This window comes from Delphinus delphis, chromosome 6 (assembly GCF_949987515.2).
Source record: "Delphinus delphis chromosome 6, mDelDel1.2, whole genome shotgun sequence".
Lineage (NCBI taxonomy): Eukaryota > Metazoa > Chordata > Mammalia > Artiodactyla > Delphinidae > Delphinus > Delphinus delphis.
In genome coordinates, this window is record NC_082688.1 from 17,826,750 (window position 1) to 17,845,046 (window position 18,297).

The window sequence follows — 18,297 nt, forward strand, 5'->3', positions numbered from 1 at the left end:
AGCGATCCAGGGCCTGCCTTGGCCTGGCAGTGCCGCACCGGCAGCTCTGCTTCTGCAGCTCTCACCACAGAAGGGGCCAGGGTGCAGGCGAGGCCAGCTTTTCTGCCTGGTTCCTGGAAATCATCAGTCTCTGCCCTTCGCCCTCCTCCCTTTTTCTAGCACATTTTTTCCTCCTGGATAATGAGGCCTCCGGAGACCAGTGGAGGTCTGAACCTCGTTATGGCTCTCTGGGTAGGCCGGCATCAATAAAGGCCGGCGGACCAGGGAACTGGGTGGGGGGCTGGAGCAGGCAGGCAGCGGGTGGGCGACTGACGAGGGGGGCGCTTTGTAGACTTTCAAATCCCTAGATTTATTTCACAGTGAATTATAACTGAACTCTTTAGTGCCTGGGGCTCACAGAGGGAAGGGTGGGAATTCACCCAGGGGCAGCGAGGAAAGGCCTGAGGGGGAGACGGGTCGGGGAACCCGGTGTGGGTCCCAGGCACGTGGGAGGTGAGCGAGGTCTCCTGTGCTGTGTGTAGAGTGTAGGTCCCTGCCTTTGCTGGGTGGAAATCAGGGTGGAGTAGAGGCAGGGCGGGATGGAGTGCAAGGAGCTCCCGGTCAAGATCCTGCCTCTGCTTCCTGGGGTGACCTGGCCCAGTCCCCTCCCTCTCTGAGCCTCAGTTTCTCCATCTGTACAATGAGGGGCGTGTATCTGAGGATCTCCAACTTCCTTGAGACTCTGACATACGGCCTCTGTGCGTGCGCCTGGGCACGTACAGCCCATCAGAGTACATGGGGTGCTCGGTGAGGTGAGGGAAGCAGGGTGCGCAGGGTGCGCTTGTGCAGGTCCGGGAGAGTCAGGCAGAGAGACAGACAGAGAGAGACAGAGAGAGCAGTGGGGATGGAGGGAAAGAACGTGGGCAGGAGGGAGGCAGAGCCAGGTCACAGAGGTATCAGGAGAAGGGAGAGAAAGAGCGTGAAGAAAGAGGCAGGAGAAGAAATGAAGCTGGAGATGGGCAGAGAGCGGGAGCGGGGAGGACGAGGAAGGAGGGGCGGAGAGCCCTGGGGCGCACGGGGGCGCAGGGGGCCGCTGGCCAGGCCCAGCGCCAGGCCCACAGGTGCAGAGTGCTGCGTAAGCCCTCACAGCCGTGCTCTCAGCTCATCGGGGAAACAGTGCACCCGGCCTCGGGATCTGCAGCGGGCGGGCAGACGGCAAGGCCTCCAGCGCCCCGGCAGAAAGGCTGAACCCGCCCTGCAGCCCTGCCTCTCTCACTTCCTCCAGCGTGAGGGGCCAGTACCCAGAGCTGGCACATGAGGCCTGGGATCGTGCTGTCCCGGAGGACAAGAGGGGGTCCCGAGTGATCGGGTGACACCCAGGAATGTGGGAGCGGCCAGCGCCAATGTGAACATGGCCTTCCAGCAGCCTGACCGTGGGAAGAGCACAGCCCTTGGATGCAGGCTTGGGGTCGAGCCCTCACCCTGGGCCATCGCCCGCTCCTGAGGTCTCAGTGTCCACAACGGGAGAATGCAGACAGTGGCCGTCACTCCACATAACCATCCTGGGAGACCAGTGGGGGTCTGAATCTCGCTCAGCTCCGGGTGCACAAACACGGTAGGTGCTTCGTACACAACTGGTGTTACTAGTTCCCCGTATCACATACTAATTGCTTTCCACCGAATAAGCAAGGCACGGAAAGATACCAGAAGCCTAGGCTATGGAATATCCCAGAGCTTATATTAGAGAAGCCAAGAGCACCGTCCCGACCAGTGAGGACTCTCCAGTCAGGCAGACACAGGTTTGTGACCTGACTCTGCTCTTTCTACCTAGGTGTTCTTGGGGCCTCAGTTTCCTCATCTGTAAACTAGGCACATTAGTCCTCTAACTCCTAGGCTGTCATCAGGATTCAGCGGGACAGTACATAAAAGGTCCATAGCACAGGGCCTGTCAGAGGGAAGGTATTAAACACTTAAGGGCTGGAAAAACGATGGTGAACAAGTCTTCACTCCACAGAGCACATGTGACAGTTAGATGCTTTCACGTATGTAGAGGGACTAATGCAGGACCAGAGCGTGTAAGTGGTCAACAAGGTCATTTCCCTCCCTGAGCCACAGGTGGGTGGCCCCAGTCACTCACCTCCACCCGCGTGGGGTTCAGCCAGTGGGGGATGTCACGGACGGTCACGTTCACTGGCAGGATGATGGACTCGCTGTTGTGGTCCAGGCACGAGGTGGCACACTCCGACCCTGAGGGGAAGCCGAGAGTGAGGTGGTGGCTCAGCCCCCGTCTCCTGATGCCAGGGGCTGCCCCACCCCCAGAGTGGACCCCGCCGCTCCCTGGTCCCCAGTGAGTGGGGACGCCCACCCTCAAGGGCAGTGGGCAGGAGTGAACGCCCCGGCAGCGCCACCTCTGGTCTCCCTGACCGTCCTCTTGTCTCCAGTCCAGCTGGCCCGCACCACCACGCTCAGCAGCCCTCAGCCCAGGTTGGTCCTGCTCCTCCTCTGCTCAGAAACCTTTCGAAGGTTCCCCACATCCAGGACCAAGTCCAGATCCCTTTGCTCGGCATCCATGGCCTCCCACGGTCTGGTCAACCTTATCTCCCACTAACCATCTTCACACCCTCCCACCAACCGGACTGTGCTCGGTTTCGCATGGGAGTACCACACTTCCTCGCCTCCGTACTTCTGTTCCTGTCCATCCTGTCTCCTGAATCGTCCCCCCGATCTGCCTTTGCACGGTCAAATCCTACCAGTTCTTCAAAGTCCAGCTCAAATCCTCCAAGAAGCCTGCCCTGATTTCTGCAGCTGAGTGAGAGCAGAGTTTGGCACTGAGGAATCTCACTCCGGTGCTGGGCTTACCCCCTGTCCCTCCTTTCCCCAGTAACAGGGATGCCCTGGGAGGGCAGGGATGGGATCGGTTCCTCTCTGAGCCTAACCCAGTGCCTGACACACGGGGTCTGCTCAGCAGGCGTCAACCAAACGAATGGTGAGCCTGTGAGTGCAACGTCAACGTCTCAGCCCCACACGTCTCCTCCCACACCGCCTGCATTCGCACCCTCTGTGCCCTCGAGACCATCCCCGCCCCTCTTCCACTAGCGTATGACCAGTTAGTGACCCTTCAGACCTCAATCCACGTGTCGCTTGCTCGGAGAAAACCTCCATTCCTGACGGGCCAAACCCTCTCACTGGCACCCAGCACAGATCTGTCACATTGGCTTGGTGACTGTTGTACCAACAGCTCTCTTCCCTGCTCGACTGTAACTCCACGAGGCCAGCACTGCCCGCGCTCCCCCTGCTATGCCCAGAGCCTGGCACTGTGCGTGGTGGATGGCAGGCACTCAGTGAGTATCTGTGAAGTGAGTGAAAGGGACAAGAGTGAACGGGGGCATAGGTGGTTGAGGAAATGAGAGAGTGAATGAATGAATGGATGACTGGCACAGTGAGTGAATGATGAATGAGGCATCTCGTGGTGGAGGAAGCGGGTACCTAGATGGATGAGTGAATGAATACATGACCGAGTAAGTGGATAAAGGGATGAAAACATGAATCAGGCAGTGAGTCGGTGAAGGCGCCAGACCAACAGGGACAGGGTTAGTACACAGAAGCCCTTGGTCCAGGGACTTCTTCAGCTGACTTTCAAGCTGTGGGTTAGCAAGATGACTGTAATTTGACTCATACATTCTGTCCTGACCTCACTGATTCTGAAGTCTCCTAAAAATCAAGCTCATCCCATGGGATGTCCCCAGGACTCCCAAAAAAGTGCTCATTCATATGGACAAAGAACTGATGTGTCAGAATCTGACCAGGGCCCTAAGGAGGTCATTCCCCTGCCTTAGGGCCAAGACCACCCTTGAACACTAAATGGTTTACAAGAGTCAACCCTCTTGAAAAACATCCTATGCTGTGAGCCATTCTAAAGGCTCCCTTCAAACGCGTGTGTGTGTGTACACGCAGTATGTAAGTATGTTTATGCATACATGCAGCTATATGTACACAGACACTTGTATATGTATATATAGTTTATCCAGTGCCATTCCTGTTGCCACCTTGTCATCCTCTTCAATCTAAGAGACTCACAGAATCTGAAGAGGTAGCAAGGGTGGGGTGGTGGGTCCAGGACAATCTCTGGAACCTCTTTAATTTAAACATGGGGCCACTGAGCCCAGAAGGTGGGGATGGGGATATTCCCGGTCCTGCCAGGTGTTTTTCACCCGTCACTCGTTCCCCTGCACACCCAGTGTCATCGCATCCGTCTCAGAGGCGACAGCGTGCAGCGTGCAAGCTCGGGTCGCAGAGCTGGCGAGTAGGGGGCCGTGAATGAAAGCCCACATCTCTCTGAATTCCAAGCCCAGTGATGGATACGGCGGAGACGCAGAGGGAAGAGAAAAGAAGGCAGCAGTGGAAGGGGACAGAGAGGGGTGAAGGGTCAGAAGAAAGAAAAGAAATGGGGGACACACAAAAAGACAAAAAAGGGTGAGTGACGAGAAGAAGAGGGATCTCTAAGCAGTCAGAGACACTCAGTGGTGTGTGTCTGTCACGAGATCAGTTCTGAAGATTTTAGGGAGCAAGGATGAAACCAGGCTGCGATGATAAAATCCTTTCGAGAAAAGAAGACGCAGCCTCTGAGAAGCAGACAAGGTTATTTATCCCGAAAGGGGGGAAAGAACGGGTCAGCACAGGAGGCCACCGCCGCCTTACACGGGAGCCACATCTTAATTTCTCTTTCCCCGCACCCCCCCCTCGGCACTCCCCTCCCCCATGCCCGGCTCTGGGCCGCAGGACCAGGCTGCCGCCCTGTGTGATACATGAGGCCTAATCAGCATCACTACAGACTGGTGATCTCCGCGGCCCCCGCCTCCCCTTCCCGGGAGGAGCAGGGATGGTGGCAGCGGCCTTGGTGGCAGTAACAACTTTCTGAGGACCCCTCACTGCCACAGAAGCCTCCCCAGGCTGCTCGGGGAGGGACCCTGGAAGAGCTGCTCTGGGTGGCCCCAGCACGTGGGCCCCAGCCACCGAGCTGGACACCTACGTCACCCGTGCCCTGCTTACCAGGCGTTTGGTCGAGTCCCTCTCCTTGGTGAGGTGGGCTCTGCCCAGGGAGGGGCTCAGAATGCGGCAGGAGGGAGAGCAGCCCGGGGGGTGGGGGAGAGAAGCCTCTCCCTTCCGTCCTCCGGCCACCCCTCAGTGCCCCAGGCCGCTTTTACTCTCTCAGCTCTCCCCGTGTGCCCTCACCTGCCCACCGCCCATCCTGGCTCACCGTATTCATAAAACTGGCATCTGCATGGCCGCGGGAGCATGAGGAAGGGAAGGAGATTCAGGTTCTGATGTCAGACAGCTTGCTTTCCCTTTCTGCTCTGACCATGAAGAAGCTCAGTGGGTAAAGCAAATGCTACCGTCACCCCCTCCCCCTCCCTCCTGACCGTTCTGTGGGCCAGCAGAGAGCCAGGCATTCTGGCTCACTTTCATGTGCCTGTGACAGGTACACACAGTACAGGTGCAAAGGGGCCACGAGGTGTGTTTGTGTATGTGTGTGCGAGCTGCACGCGGGTTTATGGGTGGCGAACGTGTGTGGCGTCTCGCTGAAGCGTACGTGCTAGGCATGGGCTCACCACATGGTGTGTGTGCGCATCTGGTTAAGCATTTGTGCGTATATGAGTATATGTGTTGAATGTGTTGGTGGATGCAGACGTGCAGTAGGTCTGTTTTTCATCAGAATTTTTTCTCCCAGGGTTGCTCAAGGCCAGTCGTGAGTGTGACTGGGTATTCAGGTGCCTGCCCTGACTGAGCTGGGGACAGGGACCCCGTCACAGACAGAAGCGTCCAGAGCCATGAACACCCCTCAGGGGTAACGGAGAGGAGAAAGCCTTGGTCTTGGGACGGAAGAGCCAAAGCTACGTGCCATTGCTGCACCTGTTGCCCCAGCTCTCTAGAAAGCGTACACTGGCAGGCCCTACAAATCCCGCCTCTCGGCAACCCTCCTGGTCAGGGCCCTTCGGATCGGCGGATCGGCAAGTTCTTAAAGTACCCCTGGAATCAGCACGACAGCGACCGTGTCCGTGGGTGTTTTCTGACCCGTCCTGGACTGACACAGGAGGGTTGATGCCTACTCTGAGTTCAGGTGAAGAACCTCTGCACTTGGAGGCTGCATGTTTCCATCTTTAAAAAGAAGTGGTCAGGCCCCCTCACGCCTCTGCTCTCCAGCCATGGGCCTCCCTTCTGGACATGAAACGATAACTTGTTTTACTAGGTGAGGATCACATTGAGTCTGTGTGGCTGGGAGTGAGTGCCTGCACAGATAACCTTCTGCTCCAGACATCCCTGGTGATTGTCCCAGGACTGGCCATGAGAAAGGACATCCAATTCCCTGGGCTTTTCATCGTGGTCAATTAGGGAATCAGCCCAAGAGGTCAGTATCACCACCCTCAACTGAGATTAGACTCAATGCACACCCAGCTCCCCAGAAAGCCGCGGGCCTGTGATTAATGCGTCTGTCCAGACACCTGCTTTCCACCAGGCAGACTCCTGGCATCACACCCCAGGTCGTCTCCCTTCACTTGGCAAGCTGGTCTATCACCACGCAAATAGTATTCTGAAAACACTGTTCATCCCTATTTAGGAGGCAACTGGGATGCCGTGGAAAGGACTCAGGCTTTGGAGAAGGAGAGGTTGCAAAGATCCCTTTGAGTCTCAATTTCCTCATCTGTTAAAGGTGACTGAGAGGATACGAGGTAACGCCTCTGCAGCGCTTGGCGCGGCACTGACCACAGTCGGTACTACGAACGATCAGCATTGCATAAACTTCAAGATCAATAACAAAGGCTGCCACGCTGGACCACTACTGCTTCCCTAAACAGGATGTGTGTTTTCATCCCTCCCTTCCTTTGCCACACGATTCCTTCTGCCCGGAATGCCACTTCTTGCCCCACAAGCTCTTGCAAATCCCTGTATAAGCATCCCTTCCTCTGGGAGCCTTCTGTGCCCCCGGAGGCACCAGTCAGCTGTTCTGTACTCCAGTGCAACTGTGCACGCTCACCCAACACTGCTTTGCCAACATCCATGCCCTGAACTCTCTCTCTGGGAGGACAGGGTCTGGTCTCATTCCTCTTCATTTCCCCAGTGCCTCACGCAAGGTCTCAAACAGCACGGCTGCCCAAGTCCTCGGCAGGGCGCGAGCCCCGAGCTCCTGGAAGGACGCGCCCTCCCACTGCTCAACCCGACACGCCCGTCGTACCGATGGCATAGCCTGCAGGGCACTGCAGCTTCAGGTTGCTGTTGAGCTGGTCCGGGGCTGAGCACTGGCCTTGCATCTCCTGGCAGACGTGGAAGGAGCCGCTCCAGGTACCATCTTTCCGGCAGTGGATGACGTTGCTCCCGTGCCCCTGAACGCCACAGAAGCACAGTCAGGACCAAGAGAGACCCCACCCTCCACAGAAGAAGCCTCTGAGTGTTGCATCTCCCCAGAGCTCTGAAAATGTTAAAAAAACAAGTTCTTAACAGTGGTGGAAACCCAACCACCCTCAGAGAGAGGAACTGTAATATCTCCATTTTACAGACAGGGAAACTGAGGACTCAGTGTGGGAACAAACTTGCTCAAAGCATCCTGGAGAGTTTAACTCCCAGGTTTCCTAAATCTCAGCAGTGCTCTTTCAGAGATTTCAATTGGAGAAATGTGTTCTGCTTGTTTGTTTGCTTTTAACTGAGAAGGTGGGACCCACGTGCACCCCCAACGTGTACCGTGAGTAAACATGGGTCCTGGCGCTGTTTGGAAGGAGACAGGCATACACCAAGGCTCGTTTCCTCTCAATCGATGAGAAAGCGTCCCAGGCCAGGGCTCTGCCACGTGCTAAGTAGGCGACCTTGGCTCCGCTGAGGAGCCTTCTCTTCCAGGGATTCCCTCCTCTCCTTCCCCTTCCCGTCCTCCATTCCAGCAATAATGCCACCAAGGGGGTGGGTGGGGGGATACTTCCATCTGCGCCCTCCCCTCTGGTTCTTTAAAATAGGCAACATTTCCCATTTCTCAATCTTCTGCAACGTCACGGGCAAGTGCAGCCTGCAGACGTCGTCCTTCCTCCAAACCGCTTTGCACATCTAAGATTCTAACGGGAGGTGTCCACCTTTGTCGAAATTTCAGAACCACCCCTAAATCCAAAGACCGTTTCTTAGTGTCCACTCTGGGTTCAGGACCCTGCTCAGTGACTGCGCTGTGTGCACCGGGCGAGAGTAACCGGATGTGAGGGGCAAGCTGGGAAGGCCTCTGAGAGGAGGTGACATACGGAAAAGAGTTTTCAAGATTCTGTGTGGAATCAGGCAGAACAGGGAGGGAAGGGCCTGTGCAAGGCCAAAGGGCACGTGCAAGTTCGAGAGGGAGGGAGTCGGGAAGAGCTGGTACGACAGGTAAGGTGTGGAGCCTTAAACAGACACTTATGGAGTCTGGACTCTACCCCTTGGAACTGGAGAACCACGGGTAGTCTCTGCACAGTGGGGCCTCCTGTGTGAGAACAAGCTGTATAGCGTCTCCCTCTTTCACGTTTAGGATGAGAAGAGAAACTCTACGTGGGGCCAGAGCAGCTGACCACGCTCCGCCAATGAAGATGTCTGCGGAATGGCTCCCATGCCCTTCAGCTGTCACTCAAGCCCCTGCGTCTGGCCTCCAGAGCCCTCAGAGCCTTAACTCTGCCTGATTCTCCAGCTCCCCGCTACCCACGGCACCACCGCTAACCTTGAACTCCACCAGTCGCCTGCATTCCTGAATGCACCCCGTGAGGTGTCACACGGCCGTGCTTCTCCTCCTGTCTGCTCTGTCCCTCTCCCCTGCCCTCCTGCCCAAACACAGGCACAGACCTTTTCTGGCACAAGCCATCCTGTCCTAACGCCACCCCGGTCCTGCACAGAACACTACCCGAAGGTCTCTGACACCCACTGCCTCTTTATCCCCACTGCTCCCTCCTAGACGATGAGCTCCTTAGTCATCCCTGCATCCCCAGGGCCTTCCACAACACTTAATGGGTCCTGGCCTTTGGTCCATTCACTCGTCACTCAATATTTTTGCTCACTCAAGAACCGTTTAACAAGATATGGAGTCAACAGGTGACAGTTATGGAAGGAATTTGTTTAAAACACAAGAAGAGAAATGAATGCATGAATCAAGAGATGAAGAAATGAACGAATATGGGAATAAATGAATGAGTGCACACATGAAAAAATAAACTCTTGGAAAGGGTTGATGCAGGCTGAAGCTTCCCTGTCTGAGAAAACAGCTGCAAGGAGAGGGGATTTAGAGAGAAAGGGGGCCCCTCTCTGGGCCTCACGTGGACCAGCACGAGGAGGGTCCAGTTGTGGTGGAAGCCTCTGTGGCCATGGAGAAGGGTGGCCCATCCCGAGCACGCAGCTGTGGGATGACTGCCGAGTCCACCCAGAGGTTCCATGTGAGCTCAGGGAAAGTGTAGGCAGCTTCATGTGGCTTCAGAGAACCCCGACTCTCCCTCCCAGAGCCCCAGGCCCCGTGATTCGGCTGGGCCCTCATGGGAGTAGGAAATTGACCCCAATTTCCTGGAGCCTTGGCCTGGGCCTATGATGCATTTGGCCTCCAGCCCCTGAAGGGCTGCAGACCTCAGCACTATGTGGGCCAGAGCTGGCTGGAGAGCTCGGTTTGCAAAAGAGAATGTATTAGAACTGACTGGAATCTGCTCAGGGAATTTCAGACTGGGGAGGCTCCACTATAGAAGGTGGGAGCATAAAGCTATTGGTCTTGCTACCTCTTGACCCTCTCCCTCCTGCCCAGGTCATCGAGCACTTTCTGCTGCTGACTAAATCGGCCTTACAGAGGACGGAATCCTTCTGGACTGGACTTTCAAACAAGGCTTACTTGAGGGCTGGCAGTCCAGGGCAGGCTTCTACAGTGGAACCCAGACGGCATGTCCAGCCCCATCTCTTGCTACACACATGTCCTTCCTGCTCGTCTGGGGTCACCTGTCTCTCCTGCACACCTCTCTTGCTTCCCACCACCATCCCTTTGCCCCTACTGTGCCCTCTGCACGGCAGACCTCCTGGAGCCTCTCCAGATGTTCGAATCCCCCTTTGGGAATAGATCTTGGTGCACTCAGGGCTGCCTACCAACCGGTGCGGACCCTCAAGAGTAAGATCCATGATGTTGAGTCTAGTCTGATCAGAGATGACCTGACATTGAGGACCCAATCTGGGAAGACCAGAGACCACGGGCAGGGGACTCACTGTGTGTACTTGGCTCCAAACGCACAGGGCTGCATGCCAGGGGGAAAATTCTCACCAGGGGCTGAGCGTCCCTCAGCAAAGCACTGTGCCTCTCTGTGCCTGTGCAACCATCTGTAAAAGAGCATATTGTGCTCTCTCGACCCCTCTTCAGCTGCACAGGTCCACAGAGAGCCGCAGGCATATAACACAGTATCAGATACCTAGTATGTGCCAAGCGTTCTACGCACATTTAAAAATGCTTTTAACGATGTAGTTAATGTAGAAATTATGTCCCTTTTACAGATTTGGAAACTGAGGCTCAGCTAGGAAGTGAAAGATGAGTTTTTAAATGGTATTGGTGTAATGGTTAAGAGTATGGACTTAAGCCAGCTGCCCAGGTTCAAATCCCATCTCTGCAACTTTCCCACTTGGGGAAGTTCCTTAACTTCCCTCTGCCTCAGTTTCCTCAACTGTTAAATAAGCCTGCAGTTCACGGCCTGAGAAAGTCACCGCGAGGATTAAGTGAGTTAGGTTACGTGAAGCATTTAGAGCTTAACACACACATCGAGCTCTCTAAGGGTGAGCTGAGCTCGTAACCACCCTGTTGCACTGTCTCCAAGGGAACTTCAGAATCAGCCCCAGCGTCACCCACACTCTAGAGATGGCAGCCGCCAAAATAGGGAGGCAGCAGGCCCAAGTCACGCAGGTCGTCGGGGCCGGAGCCAGACCTCTTCCTGTAAGCCTCTGAGCTTTACTACAATGCAGGGGAGGGGAGGTGGAGAGGAGAGGCTGGGGGATGAGTGGAGAGGGAGACCTAGACCTTTGCTACTTAGCAGGAATGAAAACAAAATAATGGCAGAGAGAAACATGGCAACATCAGAGCCAGGCAGAACCGCAGGGTGCAGCGCAGGATATAAACAGTTAAACTTTGGAGGCAGGCTGACCTAGCAACTGGAGTCTCCGTTCTACCTGGACTTCCTAGTTGTAGAAGGTGGGCAAGCCACTTGACCTCACTGAACCCCATCTTCCTCATCTTCAAAACGGGACAGTAGTGCCAGATGCTGTGGGGCTTAAATGAAGTAGTCTGTGTAAAGCACTTAGCCCAGACTGAAATGCAGTAAATGCTCAATAAATCACAGCTGCTGTTCACTCTTTGCCTATGTGTCCAGTCAATGGCCTTACATGCATTTTGCTTCCTCCCAGTGAGATACAGGGGAGACACGCAGCTCCAGGAGTAAGGATGGGCAGAAAATGTGGCTTGTGCAACGACTTGGTTAGGAGATCTGAGACTCTGTGTCAGATCTGACTCTGCTGGTATCAATAACTTGCTGTGTGACTTGAGGTACGTTGCTTCCCCTCTCTGGGCTCCAGTGGTCCCATCTATAAGGTAAGTGTGTTGCAGTAGAAAATCTCTGAGGTCTGGCCCACCTCCAACATCACATGGGCCTGGGATGTCTCTGACTTCCTCTGGGAAGCCCTGCGTTCTCGGGCAAGCATGTGACAACCCTGAAACTAGAAGCTGCCCCTGCTCTGGGAGGCATTATACATGCGAGAGCTGTGCTGTGTCCAGAGCAGACCCAGAAAGGCAGGGCCAGCTGCACACCACTAGTGGCAGAAAGGCTTCTACATCCTTCCTCTGTGATCCGTGCAAAGACCTGGGTGCATTCCTGGCTCCACTCCCACCCTTCCTCTCTGGCTCCCGCTGTGTTGCTAAAGTCCACCACCGAGTGCATTACTTCGTTCCGAAAGCACCTTTAGCTTCTTCCTCTCCTGCTGCAGCCCCTGTGCATGCATCTCCCACAGACCCTGTCCCCATCCCAAGACAGCCCACTCCCCTAATCACCCACAAAGCCTCCCACAGTGCTTCTCTCTGTTATCACCGCGGACAGCTCAGGGGCATCTGAGTTAGATTAAATGCTCAATTAGCACTTCTCTCCAGTCGCCTGGAGATGGAATCCCTGTCCTTTGCCACACCCTGCCCTGGAAATGTCTGGAGACAGTGGGAAAAGCAGGGCCCTGGAGCCAGTCATCGCCACCTACTGACTCATAACCGTGGGCAAGAGCTTGGCTTCACAGGCTTTCTTCCCTTATCTGCAAAATGGGCACATCGCTTCTTTTTCAGAAGTTTATTATGAGGTGTCAAAGTGAGAGAAAATCTGTGGCTTCAGGCTGGCAGTCAGGAAATACTTAAAAAACATTTTTTTTAAAAGCTGTTGTTGTTAAGGTTCCCTGTCTTGGTTTACAGGGATAATAACACTATAAATTCTACAGCTGAACTGTTCAATACGGCAGCCACTATACAAGTGCGGCTGTTTACATTTAAATTTGAATGATTTAAAATTAAGTAAAATGTAACATTTAGCTGTTCAGTCACTTAGCTGTATTTCAAGCGGTCCATAGCCACACATGGCTGGAGGCCACCATATTGCACAGCACAGACATGGAACACTTCCATCACAGCAGAAGGTTCTCCAGGGTGGCGCTCATCTAGAGAGTCTATATATTCTACAGGTTTATGTGAGCTAGAGGTCAGGTTCCTATGGTTCCTATTGGTCTCCCCAACCTATATCCTGGCCTCATGCATGATGGCTGACTTTCTGGGGCTAGCTGCCGACAGAGGGCTGACTTTCAAGCCATTGCCTTTGTTTCCAGGTTCTGTAAGAGCCCACGTGGCACATCATGATGCATGTGGCATCTCTCCACTAGAAGGGACCTTAAAGGCAGGCTAGTTCATCTGTGCCTTCCCCAAGGCTGCCATGCACGGTGGCATAGGTTGTACACTCTACAATTCCAGGGGTTCCTCATAGGCATGCCTTACTTTCATTACCTCATTTAACCCTCACAAATAAACTATAAGGTAGGTAGTATTATTTCCCCTCCCCCATTTTATGAATGAGCAAACTGAAGCTTAAAGAGTTAAACAACTTGCCCAAGTCCTCCAGCTAGCAAGTGGTAAAGCCAGGATTCACACTCAGAGTCCAGATCCAGCATCATACTGGCTCCCAAGGAATGAATGAAGTCGAGGTTTGATTTGCTAATGTACTTTTAGTGGCCGTGGGAAGGAGTATGTGAACCTCCCCTGCAACGGTCCCTGTCCTCTCTCGCCAGGATCTGGAACTTGTTTGGAAAGCAAAGAATTCTCGCTCCACACAAGCTGCTTGATTCAAGATACTCTGTGCCGTACGTTTCAGCTGTGCTTACAGGCAGCAAGAGGGGATCTGAGGTGAATACTAGATTTGGCTCTCAGGCCCCTGGTCTGAGGGTAGAGGAAATTCATTTGCAGTACAAACTAGAAACGTCAATTGTATTAGGAGCCCATTTGGCATGCGTTCCCTCATTCTTCTAGCCGGCAAGCAATACCCTCTGCTCCTTTGTGTCTGGCCTCTCTGCCAGTTGCCAAACAGAACTGCTTGAGTCGTCTGATAAATTTACATTTTCCTCTCCTTTAAATACAAACTGGCCATGAAAGGTACTTGGCAGGCCGCAGGCAGACTGGGTTTCGGTTTGATAACGTGACCACGGCCAGAATATTATTCGGCTCAGCAGTTCTGGTAACTGTTAGCAACAGTTTTACGTAAGGGAGAGAGAGGGAAGTTCATCGGCTGCGTGAGGCCACGGTAATCTCTGGCCTTTGCTTGTTCTCAGCACTGGCTTCCGCTTCCCTGGCAGCCGGGGATGGGGATGACTCGGGTGCACAGACATCCCTGAGTGTTTCAGGTGCTGCCTATTGGATTCAGTCTGTCCACAGTTGGGGGGGACCTGGGTTCCGATTCTGACTCAGCCGCCACCAGCTATGTCACCTTGGGTGGGTGAGTGGCTTTCTCGTCTGGAAAATGAGGAGACTGGCCTGGATGTTCACTGCAGCTCTCTCTCATGCCCTGTCTCTTCCTGAGCACCCATTAGGTGCTTGGCACTGTCCCAAGTGCGAAAACACAGGGAAGATTAAAGCTGTGGTCAGGCATTTCAGAACCTGGCGGGGGGAGGGGGGAGGTGAAATGAATTACAGTGTAGTGTGGTCGATGCTGTGAATGGGGGGACCCCTAGGAGGGGCATGGAGCCCACAGTGGAAGGGTCAGGAAAAGGTCCTTGGAAGGAGGGCTACCTGGGCTGAAGGGTGAAGGATGGTTAGGAGGGAGGTGGCTGGAAAAGGGGACAGGGGCTTTTTCACAGAGGATGCCCAGGTGAAGGGGAGATCCGTCTTACTGGTGATGGGGGAGACGTCCTGAATGCACAGGTGGGATTTCTCCTAAGGGAGATGGGGGTCGCTGGTTCACAAAGGGCTTTGAGCAGGGGAACTGTTACGATCACATTTGTGCTCTAAACAAACCACTCTGGCTGAAATGCGAACAACACACTGGAGAGAGGCAAGGAGAAAGCAGGGAGATGGTCAGGAAGCTGCACGGCGGCCCCGGAGAGTGACGCTGGTGGCCTGAGTCAGGGTGGTGGCATTGGAGCCAGGTGAGAACAGTTCAGAAGCTGACTGAGAGAGAGAACGGGGAGGACGTGGTGGCTATCTGGATGTGGGAGTGGGAGTGAGATGAGGTGAGGATGCCGCTTTGATGCTGTCTGGTATGCGGTAGATGCTAATAAAGACTAAGGACTGACGGGGGAGAAACGTGCACTGGGGCCCAGTTGGCTGGACCCTGGCCTTGCACACCTGTGAGGCACGGGGCTTGAGGTGCCAACCCTAAATGGTTGGTTCTCTCAGGGTTGGAGCTCCTCGTGGACTTAGGTCTTCTCTGGAGCCAGCTGGCTCATCATTCTCTTTCCCACTCTTGATTCCCTACCCATCTTAGTGGGTGGAGTGTATGTGTCAGGAGGAAGGAAAATGCATTCACAGAACTCCTTCCGCAGGGCCGGCAGGAGTGCTGGACTTTGTCTGTTACATGTGGATTGAGATGAAATCCCATCTCCCTCTGTCCTTCCTTCTTCCACAGTATTCTCAAAGCTGTACATCTAGTCTAAATATGGTTCCCTTTCTCTTTATGCTTGAGGAGTCAGCTGATGTCTCAAGACAGTGAAAGTCATGAGTTTAAGTATTTCAGGGACCAACATAAGTGGTGATGGTGGTAGAAAGTTGGCCAAACAGCCTTGGTCATTCCTTAACTCGGATTGACTTCATACACTGGGATTCCACACGTGATTTCTCTCATAGGGGTTCAGAGCTAAGAATCTCTGAACCAGTAAAATGCAGTGATACAGGCAGGACAACGAGGCTCAGAGAGATTACAAAGAAAGATGGCGAGAACCCAGCCCCTTACGTCTGCGTTGCTGATGTTGCTATTATACGATTCTGGCATCCACAGAGAGTCTCCTAGAGGACATGTTCTTTTTTTTTTTTTTTTTTTTTTTTTTTGCAGTACGCGGGCCTCTCACTGTTGTGGCCCCTCCCATTGCGGAGCACAGGCTCCGGATGCGCAGGCTCAGCGGCCATGGCTCACGGGCCCAGCCGCTCCGCGGCATGTGGGATCTTCCCAGACCGGGGCACAAACCCGTGTCCCCTGCATCAGCAGGCGGACTCTCAACCACTGCGCCACCAGGGAAGCCCGAGGACGTGGTTCTTAAAACACTGGTCGCTCTTTGGTAAGCAGAGAGGAGCGGGACCTAAGTACAGACCTCAAGTTCAAGGAGTCTCACCTGGGTGGCATCACTATCTTCACACTTGACCCTGCACTCGCTGTTGAACTGGAAGCCATTAGTGCACTGGTAGAGCCCGTGGAACTTCGGTGGAGGTGGGTCACAAGTCACCGGAACACAAGCGCCCTCCTGCCAGCTGCCATCTTGGGTGCACTGGGTCTTGAAGGCCCGTCTTCAAGGAAGAGATAAAAGAAGAGACATCTCAGGGACCAAACGGCTGGAGCCACGCTCTGCACCCACGTTCCTCTGGAGCCGGCTAGCCTCACGTCTCCCTTTCCCCTTCCTGATTCCCTGCTTGTCCTGTTGGGTGGTAGGGGCTAAGGTAAACGTTCCTTTCTCAGGGCCAAGCAAGAGTTACCTGTGGACTGAAATAAAATTCAAGCCCTGCTGGCCCGTCTCCTCTGATGGATCCTGGCGCAAGGACGGTATCAGTACCCACCATTTACTATATACCAGGCACTTTGCAAGCACTTTACATACACATCCTCATTCATTTTTCACAGCAATCTTATGTGGTAACTGTTATTATCATCCCCATCTTATTGCTGAAAAGTAGAGGCCCAGAGAAGTGAAGTCAGTTGCCTGAGGGCACACAGCCGGCAGGCAGCTGTTAACAATATCCTTCTAGATTCCCACCAAAGAGAATGCGAGGAATGGTGGGTACCGTCTCTAGCAGAGAAGTGAGCACTTCCTTCTAACCAGACAGCCAGACCTGGCTCTCCTCCCCCCAAGCACGTGTGAGTTTGCCTTTGCAGCCCCACTTACTTCTTTGACTTCCGGGAGGAGCCGGGCACGTGGTATCCAGGTCTGCACTTGTACTTGCAGAAAGAGCCCACCTTGTGCTTGTTCTCCCGGCAGCGGGCTGTCTGGAGGTCTGCGTTGGGCACCGGGGGTGGGGCCAGGCACAGGAGCTCGCACAGGGCCTCTGGGAAGGACCACAGCCCGTCCTCCATGCAGGTCAGGAGACTGTTGTTGCCTGGAGGACACAGGAAGGCAGGGTTAGTGGGGGGTGGGTGGGGTCGGGGTGGGGTGCGGAGTGTGGTCTGATAGCGCAATTCAGGCACTGCCTGGACTGAAGCCAACTTGAAGAACCAGAGGATCTTTCACATATAATTCCAGACCCTTCCACTTACAACTGAGGAATCTAGGGAGAGAAAGAGCTGCCACAAAAAAAAAAAGGAGATGCAACTTGGGGAGCGACGTACCCCATGTCGACAGTGCATTAAAATTCAAGGCTCCTAACTCTTGATTCTGAAACCTCTTATACTGCATAGAAAAGAGAACTCCATAATCCTTCAGTCCATCCTCCCTCCTTTGCCATGGACATTCGAGCCCAGAGATGAAGGCCCTTGCCCTCTCTTAACTGGAAGAGCAAGCTCCTATCAGAATCATTTCCGACCTCTGGGATCAGTGTGCTGTGTGACCTCTAGCTGCCGCTCCCTCTCTGAGCCCTGTACCCCTGTATTTGTCCTAGCCCCCCCTATGCCTGGAAGTAAGAGCGTTGTGGTATCTGAAGGCTTGACTTTCTTTTCAGGCCCCAGTATTCAGTGCAGCTTTGCCAAAGCGGCTGAGAGATGAGCACGTCCCCCGTAGCCCGCGCCAGCTCCAGCAGACGTGCTGACTGCCATCGGGAAGCTGGCCTGATGGGGAACGTTACGCATAAAAGTCAAACACGGGGAGTCAGGCTGTTCGCTGCCAGGTCATACATTATCGATGCACAGCCTGCCCCAAACCGCCCCAAGACAATCAGAGATGGACCTGAAACTTGGATCTCTCAACCAAACTCTCCTCTTCCCCGTTATTCTTGAAAGGTGTTGACAACGAGGACTGGAATCACATGGGAGGCTCCGGGATTTGGAAGTTGGAGAGGGGTGACAGGAACAAGACTGATCATTTACGACGTACTGAGTACTTCTGCTATGCGATCTCATTTATTCTCACCACAGTGCTCTTAGTAGGATGACTCCCATTTGGAAACAGAGACTTAAGAGAGACAAGTGACTTGACCAAGTTCTCCTGGTTAGTAAAAAGACTAAAGTGGGGTCTAAAGCTGATTTTGTGGTTTTTAATGGCAAGTTGGCTACACTTGCTCAGCAGAGCTCTCAGGGTCTATTCTGAGAGAGCCAAGCCCCAAGTCTCCTAGCTACAGAGAGAAAGCAATTGCTCCTGCCTTTCAGGGTGATGAGAAGATCAGATGAAACAACATTTACGAACTGCGCTGCCAAAGAAAATGTGCTGTCAAATTCCTTATTTGCTTCTTCTCTCCCTCCTTCCCTCCCTTCTTTTCTTCCTCACCTCCCCCCTCTCTCCCTCCTAACCTCTGCCTTCAGTAGTAGACCTGAAAGGACCATAGGGGTCGCATGGAAGCCTTCATTCATTCAATAAGCATCTATTTAGTGCCTACTCTGTGCCAGCTACTCTTGTCTGCGTTGGGACAACGCAGTGAACAAAACAAAACCCAAGCCCTGCCCT

At 53.9% G+C, this 18,297-nt stretch overlaps 1 protein-coding gene across 1 annotated transcript in view; it reads right to left on the reverse strand.

Annotated features, from left to right (window-relative positions):
* Window positions 1-18,297, reverse strand: part of PAPPA (pappalysin 1) — a 254,491-nt gene that overhangs the window by 43,141 nt on the left and 193,053 nt on the right. The window contains exons 16-19 of the mRNA XM_060014251.1: window positions 16,591-16,801; window positions 15,826-15,997; window positions 7,211-7,358; window positions 2,117-2,226 (exon numbers count right to left, since the gene is read on the reverse strand). Of these exons, the coding sequence (XP_059870234.1) occupies window positions 2,117-2,226; window positions 7,211-7,358; window positions 15,826-15,997; window positions 16,591-16,801 (641 nt within the window). The remainder of the gene's footprint in view (window positions 1-2,116; window positions 2,227-7,210; window positions 7,359-15,825; window positions 15,998-16,590; window positions 16,802-18,297) is intronic.